General features: G+C 53.7%; 1 protein-coding gene across 14 annotated transcripts in view; it reads right to left on the bottom strand.

Annotated features, from left to right (window-relative positions):
- Positions 1-1,976: 1,976 nt before the first annotated feature.
- Positions 1,977-9,994, bottom strand: part of KCNT1 (potassium sodium-activated channel subfamily T member 1) — a 77,405-nt gene continuing 69,387 nt past the window's right edge. For 11 of the 14 annotated variants that reach the window (XM_039561961.1, XM_039561962.1, XM_039561963.1 and 8 more), the window contains 3 exons: positions 8,433-8,495; positions 5,824-5,908; positions 1,977-5,404 (listed from right to left, as the gene is read on the bottom strand). In XM_039561961.1, the coding sequence (XP_039417895.1) occupies positions 5,284-5,404; positions 5,824-5,908; positions 8,433-8,495 (269 nt within the window). In that variant the 3' untranslated portion in view covers positions 1,977-5,283. The remainder of the gene's footprint in view (positions 5,405-5,823; positions 5,909-8,432; positions 8,496-9,994) is intronic. The other 3 variants (XM_039561964.1, XM_039561969.1, XM_039561973.1) reach the window with 2 other exon arrangements.

Here is a 9,994-nt window from a genome sequence, read left to right as displayed (position 1 = left end):
TCTCCAAGGACATCACTCCAGAAAGAAGATCTGGGGAGATTTGGTACCATTTTTGCTGCTGCTCCTGTGCAGAACTGAAGAAATCTGGGGAGTATTTTGGGGGTTGGGTTCTCTGGCTGCTTCACATAAATGAAACTTCATATAAGAATTCTTCAGGCCAGTTCAAAATTGGAATATTCATATGGCCCACTAAAATGAAGTGTATTTTCCACAGTGCATTGAAAATTTTACAATTAATTCCAGGTCACCACTCAGACATTGGACTTCCCTTACCATTTGTAAGTAAAAAATAATTGGTTTTTTTGAAAATTTTATTATTCTACACACAAAATATTTCCCTGAGCTTTCTGTTGCAGGTTTGTTGAGGCTTGGTTTGGTCTTAGAGGGTTTGAAGATCTCAAGCTTCCAGTGGGGCTATGAAAAGGTGGATTTTTACTCTTCTGCTCCAAGTGGTAAGTTCAGCTCTTCTTTGAAGAAAAATAACCCAAATTTTTAAGGAAAATGCCATTCCAGAACTGGAATTTTATGTCCCTTCCTTCCCCAGCCTGGCCCTCCAAGTGCTGAGCACGGGCACGTTCCTCTTGTGAAGATTACAGGGTGGATTGAATTTGCTTGTCTGTGCTAAATATAAATTCACTTTTATCTTGGTGCTGAAATCCTGTCACAGTTTTCTCATCCATCCCTCTGAACTTGTTCAGAAATAATGTATTTATTGCAGTGGGGGAAAAAATAACCTCTTAAACTGATGTGTGCAGCAGGGATGATGAAATATTCAATATCCAGCATTTGTTAAAATTCAAATGAGGCACTTGGAAGAATGGTTGGAAGCCCATAAACCTCCCCAAATTACCGTGGCATTACCTGGAAATCCCAGCAAAGGAAAACCTCTTTCTTTTGACTCTGTCTTCCAGGGGATAACTATAAATTTACAGCAAAATAAAAAATCCTTCCCGGATTTGGTTTCCTTTTTGTTTCCCAGCCACACCAACCCCGTTATTTTTCATGTATATTTTAGTGCTCTGGATATCTTTTCTCTGCTGCAAGGAGTTGGCAGTGTTAGAAGCTGATTTTTCTCAACTGGGGCAAAGATTTAAACGAATTTTGGTTCATTTTGCAGTGTTATTTCCTCTTCTTTTCTGCATCTGCTGCTGTGGAAGGTGGAACAAGAGGAAAAGGTGAAGAATCCACTGCTGGGAAGTGCTGAAATCCACTTGCACAGAGCATTAGATCCTGTTCTGCAGCCTTGGAAGGGTTTTCATATAGTGAGAGCTGCTCGTGGTGGTGATAAAATTACCTTATTTTGGGTGTAATCATTGCAACTTGCATGTCCTGGAAAATCAGAGGATTTTGTTCTCCATGTACAGATTTGTCTGGCTTAAAGCCAATAATTAAAAAGTAATTTAGCAGGGACTTGGCTTCCTGCTGGCCTTTTACTTCTAGTTTCCTCATGTGTGTGTTCATCCCAGAGTTATCTTCCCTATTTAAGGGATATTTTTGTGTCCTTCTGTACGATTTTAAATAAACAGATTTTTACAGTATTTGCTTAAAATGCTTAATAAAAACAACCTCTGCTTACCAGCATTTGATCTCCAAGTTACAACATCTACAATGCTCTAGAAATGTTGGGATTTTTCCTGAAAATCTTGGAAACTTTGGAGCCAGTGACAAATTTTGACATGAAGAACATGTACTGAATCCTAGCTAAACATCAGTTTAAGAAAAAAAACCCCTTAAATACCCACAAAATTTAATGCATTCATTAAATCATAGAAAGTAGGATTAAATGAGTAAATCAAATGACCTTTAAAAGCTCCCATACCCCACCAGGCCCTTTGTGCATCCAGGCACAAAGAGTTTGAAAAGTTGAAGCTAAAAAATAAAGTTGGGAAGAGCTGCCTTGAGCCTCGGCTAAAGCCTCATCTTTCCATGGACTTTAAAACAGACTCCCAGGAAAAAAGAAAAATCAGACAGCAGTGTCTCCTGTTGCTGCATGCAGCTCTTTTATTTTCATTTATCTTTACAGAAATGTGAAGCATCTTCACAAGAATTGTACAAAACCCTCTCCCCTTGGCTGGCTGCATCCCAGCAGAGCAGCTCCCGGAATTCGGTCTCCGAGAGGAAAGACGGGAGGTGCTGTTGCTGATAAAAATCCATGCAGGAGCTGAGCTTGGAATAAAAAGGTCCTGTTCTATAGAGATTAAATAAAAAGGGGTATAACAGGAAATAAATATACTCATAACATTGGTTTGAGTAGTTGAGTTTAATGCAGACTATATGGATTCGGTCCATATTGAGCGTATCAAACTGTTAGTGGACACGGAACATGCACCGGAGCCGTTGCTGGAAAACCCCAAAATATCCCAGCTGTCCTCGTTTCTGCATCCCCCAGGGCCTGCCAGGTCTCTGCATTGGAACACAACTATTTCCTCCAGAAAATGGGATTTTTCCATGGTTGGGAGCAACAGCCATTCTCCTCTTGCCATGGAAGCTCCTTGTGCCCCTCTCCCCGTGGGCCCTTTCAGCGGCAGGAACAACTCTTTGTCGCTGCATCGACGTTGGCAGGACCATTAGAAAAATAAACTGCTTTTGTTTTTACATTAGTATTGTAACTGAGGCTAAGGAATTAGAAAAATGAACCCTTGGGTCTCAGACTTGCATTGCCCACAGGTGAGTATTTACAGGGTTTTCCCCATCCCGTGGGAAGGACGGCTGGAAATTTACACCAGAGCAGGAATGCCGAGGGTTTGTACACGGAGCTTCCGCTTCAAATGCGGGGATTTATACACTGAACAAACAGAAGCATCGTCAAAGTACAGGACTATTGAGGGCTTTTTGATAGGATCACAAACCACACAGAGGCTTCAGTCCTTTTGGCGTGTGGTTTCCTCTTGGGATCATTTTCTCCCTGGGATTAGGGGCAGAAGGAACTGTGCGTGCCCACCGAGGAAGGAGGGACCCAACACCACGGCCAGTGGAGCCTCTGGAACATGGACCCTGGATTTGGCCACGTGGCTGACCTGGCTGCTCAGGGCTGGGGGGTGAAATTTTAAGTAATTTAAGGGTTTTCAAAAGAAATTTAATTTTCTTGCCAGGGGAAGGTTGAGCTGAGGAGCTGCACTCACTTCCTTATGCTCGTACACACAGCTCACAGCCAAACAAACAAAAAATCATAAAAAGTGTATGTTCTCAGTAAATACACGCAACTAATCACACCTTTTGTTGAAGTTGGGGTCTGGGCTTTTGTTTGTTTGCTGGTTTGGGTTTTTTTTGTTAACCTGTACCACTGCTTTGTTCCACTCTCCCTTGAAAGCAAAGTGGGGTTTGGAAAATGATCCATCTGAAATGCAGACACTTACACAGAGCCCACATGTCCTTTTGTACTTCAACCACACCCACTTTTTAACCTCCAACTTCTTTTTGCCATTTGAAATGACAGATTTGATGTGTGAAGCTACAAACAGAAATAAATAAAACATGGGCCTGCCTTAACCAAACAGATACAAAATTAAGCATTAAAAATCCATCAAAACAACCCTAAAAAGCTTTAAAGACAGTTCTGTTTGTGCCCTCAGCTCAGTGGGGCGGGAGGAGTGCACTCATTGCTTTTACCTGTGGTACCTCCCCAAGCCTGGGATGTGCCACCACTCAGGGTCTCCTGCCTGGCACTTCAGGAAAAAACAACAATAAAAAAAAATTAAAGATGGACCCCAAACCTCATCCAGGCACAGCAGGGCTCTCTCAACACCTTCAAGCCTTGGCATAGATACCCTGGGCATCTCCAAGTCTCCCTCAGGGCCACGGGCAGGATGGGCAGTACATCCCCATAGGCTGGGGCATCTCCCCAGCTGTTTAAAACTCATTTTAAACAGGTTTTGGCTTGTTTTCTTTTTTTTCTTTGTAAACATTGATTGGGGGTGTCATGGGGAGCAAATAGTGAATGTTAATGGCAATAAAACCATTCAGCTGGCAGCGAGAGCAGGAAGCTGATGGATTTCATGGCCATGTTGTGCTTTACAAGTTCCTTGCTAAAAAAAAAAAAAATCACATTGGAATTGTAAGATATGAACACAAGAGTGTATCAAGTTAACAACTCAGTTATTCACTTGGCAGTCAAATAAACCCTTTCCACATCGACGTTGTAGAATGTGCAAAAGTAGATGGAAAACACATCTGGTGTTTGTGGCAGCGCCAGGTCCCTGTGGGGCCGGGGGGACCTTCATGCACCTCTGCTGCAGGGGAAGCCATGGGCACAGGGGGGACAGAGCCCAGCAGGGCTGGCTGGGGCTGCCAGGGGGCCGTGGTGGACGGGGGGACAGGCAGAACCCGCTGCCTTAACGGTGTGACCGACCCGTGACCGCGGGGAGGGGAAGGACAGCAGGCCATGGCCAGGACAGAGCCCAGACTGCCCCTGGCCGGAGGGGAAAGGGCCGAGTGGAGACACCAAACCACCACATCCAAGGGTGTGTGGCCCTGGCCAGCCCAGCCCATCCAACCCCAGGACTGAGATCCCCGAATCCCCCAGGCAGCTCAGCTCCAGCAGCAGCAAGGGGGGACACAAACCCAGGGGCTCAGAGGCACTGCCACAGGGGTGGCCGGGCTTTCAGCCCCCTGGGCTTGGCGTGTTTTGGTTTGTGAGATGCCACGAGGCGCTGGGGGCAGAGCAGCCCCTGCCATGGCACCGTGGGGGCTGCACCACCGTGTCCCATCCACCCCGACTGTCCCACGGCCACCTGAGGGTCCTTTCCCAGTGCCTGGCGCAGCTCCGGGTGCGGACACCCGGAACAGGAACCCAGCAGAGGATGAAGAACATGAGTTGGGTGAAAGAGCAGAAGTTTGGGTACCCTGGGGGACACCTGGTGAAGGAGGAGGAGGAAGAGGAGCAGGGTTTCGGTGCAGTTTTACTCTCGCCTTGACCAGCCCCATAAATGCAACCAACCTGCACCATCCGGGGCGGTATCAAACACAGCCCTGCTCCCCCAGGGCCATCGGCGTCTGGGCTCCGCCACGTCCCACCAGCACCAGTGAAGACTTTCTCACTAGTTGCGGTATCGGTATAAAAAGTTAAAATCCGCGGGGCGCACGGCCACCGGCTGCGGGTGTGTCCGGCTGTGCCGCCCCTCCCGGGGCTCCGGGCATCCCTCCCGCGGCGCAGAGCCAGGCTGGGCATCGCCTTTCTCCGGGGCACCGCGGGCAGCAGCCGCCTTCCCCTCCGGCCGGGCCGTCCTCTCCTTCCCCGCCTGTCCCGGAGCCTCGGCCCGGAGGGACGCGGGGCACGGGGGCTGCTCACAGCTGGGTCTCGTCGCGCGTTTCGGGGTTGCCGGAGCCCAGCTTGTTGCTGCAGCTGCTCTTGCGGCTGTGGCCGTCGTTGGCCACGTGGGCCAGCGGGTCGGAGCGGATCAGGTACCTGCGGGACACAGCCTGGTCACACTGCTGGAACCCGCCCTGTTCCCCCTGGGATTGAAGCCAGGACGCACAGGGATGCCCCATGGGGCTGTGCTGCTTGCAGAGCACGGCAGTTGTTGGAATAACAGATGTTAAATGATAAGAGCTGTTCACGTAAATGCCATAAAATAAGATAATAAATAATCAGGAGTTACTCCTGCTGGAGGCTGCTCAGTGGCCAAAGCCAAGGGAAAACTCCACGCTGCCCATCAGAGCTCAGATGGGGTGGTTTGGGCACTGCTCAAGAGCACAGGGATGGGGAATGGCCTGGGAAAGAGGTAAAACCCGCGGTTATTTATGAAAAATCATGGGAAGCAGTGGGATGGGGGCAGCTCATGGCACTGGGGGAGTCTGGGGGCCAGGGGGTGAGGTAACACCTACACGATGTCGTTGAGCTCCAGCCGCGTGTCCGGGGGGGGGTTGATCAGGACGTAGGACAAGGTGTTCTGGTGGTCGTTCATCTCGTCTGCAAGAGGAGGGAAAGGGCTGGTGAGGGAGGGACACCCCCACAGACACCCCAACAGGCAAGGTGACAGCCCCCAGGGGGCAAATGGGTCCCTTCACCAGGAGAAGCTGTGGGCAACATCACTGCCATGGAGCGAGCACCAAGAACGACACTGCCACCTCCCTCCTCGCCTCCCCAGGCTCTCTCCCACCACAGCACGGCCCAGGGGACTGGCAGAGGTAACTCTTCAAAGTCCCCACTTCCCCCCAAAATAAAGTGAGATGTCTTACCTTGGTTCAGTGCAAAAGAGGGAACAGGTTAGTCCTGCTGTGTCCAGCACAAGTCCAACCACAGGGTCAGGGCAGCTGAACCCCCCCGGGGCCGCCCCCAACGCTCTGCCCACCTCTCCCCTTCAGTTACTCAATTTAGCATCATCCAGACACAGGATTAGTCCAGGGATTGCTTCTTTCCCCCACCCAGGGGAAATCGCCTCTGTGGAGTTTCAGAGCCTTCAATGCCATTTTGGCGATGGCTCTAAACCACTGCGACCTCTCAGGGGGGGCTCAGGGCCACCAAGAGCGGCACCCACGGGGGGCGAACGGGCGGCCTCAGTGCCGGGGGGGCCCCTGCGCTTCCCGAAATAGCCAAGAACAAGATCATGGTGAAATGGATGGGGGTGCGAGGCTGCGGGCGGCCGGGGGGTGGAAGCTGCGACAGGTGACACCATTTCCAGACGGGGTGATGGGGTGTGGATGGACAGGGTGGAGAGGGGACGGACAGATGGACGCTGGGGCAGCGTGAGGAGCACGGCGGGACACCAGCTCACTGCAAGGCTTGTCACTGGGACACCTCTCCAGGCTTTGGGAAAGGCCCCTCTGAGCAGCACACCGGGGGTTGGACGAGCTCAGCAAATGGAGCTGCTTCGGGGAGCAGCAGGACCAGGACCCGGCCACTGGGATGGGCATTAACTCCAGGCTGGGGGCGGCTGCCTGTGGCCTGTCCTGCTGCTCCCACCACGCCGGCCCTGCTGTCCCCCTGCCCGGCGTGGGGGATCCCCCAGTCAGAGCTGCCCTGCCCCACGGTGGGCACAGCCCGAGTCTTCTGCCACAGCAGTGACAATGGGTGCCAGATCACCCTGGCACGGGGGTGGCCCAGCTGCTCTTCAGCCTCGGCACTGGGGTGAAACTGCTTTTCTCCAGCCACCAGAGCCACCCAGCACAGGGATGCAAACAGCTTCCTCCTGAGCTGCCTCTGCCAGGGCACACCCAGACCTCCCCGGGACATCCCCAGGGCTGGGCTGTGCCGGTTCCAAACCCAGCGCTGCTTGCAGGGGGACACCAGACCTTTGCTTTGCTGCTCAGACACATCCCTGGCACCTCTGAGACCACAGAAGGTGCTGCAGCCAGGGGACCTGGGACCACCCTCAGGGAGATGCTGCCCGGGACCCCCAGCCTGTGCCAGGGTGTCCTGTCCTGGAGCCACCGGAGAGCTTTGGCCATCCCAGTGCCCAGCCTTACAGGGAGACAGGGATGGGAGTGGCAATGCTGGGGGCAAGGGTGGCACACAGACCCTGGGACCCGACGGGAGACACAGGGTTTGACATGACAGGAGGCGGGGAAGGGCTCTGGCTCTGGGCAGGTTTCCCTGCCCCATGGAAGCGCCTTGTCCTGACCCCGTGCGGCCAAGCCAGGCCCCGCTGAGCACTCCGAGTATATTGCTGCATCCCGCTGCCCCAGGCAATATACTCTGCTGGCCTGGGGCTTCCATGAGCCCCAGCTGCGGCTGCCTCTCGGATGAAGGACACACTTTGTAGGAAAATGCCAACGTTTCACCTTAAGCCTGGGCTAGTGGAGCCAAAAATGAAGCTGCGATGGGCTGTTGCTAATCTTGGGGCTGCTGCAGTAAAAAAGGACCTTTCTCCAGGGCATGTTCCAGGGGAAAAAGATGGGAAAACCTGGCAGGTCCCACAGAGCCCCACGAGGTGCCCAGGGTGGCTGCTGTTGCTGCCTCGGGCTGACCCAGACATCCCCCAGTCAGAAAATGGGGTCTGCAAATGCTGGAGAGGGGTCCAGGAGGGCAAACCAAGGGGTGCAAAGGGATTTTTTAAGTGCTGCCTTGCCCTGGACTGTGGCTGACCCAGCAGGAGCTCCAGCATCTCATCACAACATGCACAGGCAGCTCTGGTGCACTTGTCCCCCTCCTTGTCCCCTCCTCAAGCTGCCACTGGCTGTACAGCCCAAAGCCACCTCGCAGAGCCAAGGAGGGAGGGTTTTGTTAATGAAAGCCGAGGGCTGTGATTTCCCTGTAGGAATTCAGCTGAAAAAGGGTCCCTGAGGTTTCTGTCTCCCTGATCAGGCAGAGCCCTGCGTTTGCACCACCACTACAGGACAGTGATTGGTTTTCCAATGCCACCCGACAAATTAGTGCTGAAAGCTTGGGGATCTAAGGTGAAAACTGGCAAGGGTGAGGTTTGGGCTTAGCTGGCATGATCTTGTTGTACACTGCATGCCATGAGTCACGCGGACTCCCAGGGAACGGGAATTACCTTGCAAATATCCCAGGTTTACCCGATTCATCACATCACTGGCTGTTAAATTTGCTACATCCTCTACAGAACATACAGGGAAAGGCACAGACATAAACAGAGAGAGAGAGAGAGGTCAGCAAGCCATGGTTTGGCAAATATCAGAGACGAGCTCCTGCGCTGCAGCGATAACGTGAGCAAAAGAAAAAGGAAAGGGGCAGAAGGCAGAGCGACGTTTTTCCATGGGTGTCCAGACACTGACGGTGACACACGGTGACAACACACAGTCCCAGCACCGCTGGATGCCCAAGGAGCTGCCTCCTGGTCCCCACACTGTGCCCAGTGTCCCTGTCCTGTCCTGCACCCCACACTGCCCCTTCTCCCGCCAGTGCTCCCCCAGTTTGCTTCAACCAAAATGTGCCAGACGGGCCAGGACAAGGATGCCAGCCCTGATCTGACCCCAAGCTGTGCCCCAAGCTTGGAAGCCTCACCGAGGGCAGACATCTCCCCTGGAACTACAATAGAAACTTCTGGGACCAGTAATATAGGGGAAAAAGGAGAGGGGGTAAACACCACTGCAAGCCCTTGCCTGGCATTCCCTGTCCTCACTCCATCCCACCACAAGCCGGCTCCCCTGCCTCGCTCCCTGGGGACGCTGGCAGTGCCCACATCCACCCCCCTGGAGTGGGTTTGGCCCCCACTCCAAACCCCTCCTGCACTGCACTTCTGGACATTTTCTCCTCCTCTTTCCCGTGCCTAAAGCCAAGATGGGAAAGGAGGAATCCCACCCCCAAATCAGCTCCCATCCCAGCTGGGGTTCGTTGCCAGCCTGAGTGTGGGCAGGGGCCAGCACAGGGAGGATGAACACTCTTGGAGGATGGAGCAAACAAGCAGCAGCACAGGATGGCTTCAAAGAAAGAAAGAAAAAAAAAAGAAAACCAAAACCAAACCAACCAACCAAAGGGAGCTGTGGGCTACAGACTTTGTCATAACCAAGGGGTGGGAGCTGTCCAGGGGGACACAGATGCCAGCACCGACGGGCAGGTCAGAAGCTTCACAAGAGATGCGGCTGCACAGAGGGACCCTGAGCGCTGTGGCTGTCACAGCCACACACCGGTGTCACACGCAATGAAGCGACTCAGCCCTGCAGCTACCGAAAGGTTTTCCACGGAAGACTTTATGACGGATTAAAGTCTGTCACAACAGGGGGCTGCGCCAGCTGACGGGGTCGGGCCTCTCCCTGCCACACTGCGGGGGCTCTGGGGCACGAGGCTTGTGCTGGCCTGGGGCCGGGCTGTCCTGAGCCGGCCCCGCTGCACGGCCGGACAGCGCGGGGCGGCGGGGGGGACACCGGGGCCTGCTGCGGGCACGAGGGCCACAGTCACTCTGCCACCGCCTGCCTGGAGCCATCCCGGAGCCCAGCGATGGGGGGGCTGCCTGCAGCTGGCCGGGGGCGGCAGGGAGGGGGCTCGGCACGGCTCGGCGGCCCCGCAGCCCGGGAGGCGCCGGTCTGCACAAGCACAAGCAAGCCAGGGCGTGAGGCGCCGCTCGGAGCAGGCCCGGCAGCGCCCGCGGGGACAGGC

Source organism: Corvus cornix, chromosome 17 (genome assembly GCF_000738735.6).
Source record: "Corvus cornix cornix isolate S_Up_H32 chromosome 17, ASM73873v5, whole genome shotgun sequence".
NCBI lineage: Eukaryota > Metazoa > Chordata > Aves > Passeriformes > Corvidae > Corvus > Corvus cornix.
Note: the sequence above shows the minus strand (reverse complement) of the source record. Positions and strands in the feature narration are given on the sequence as shown.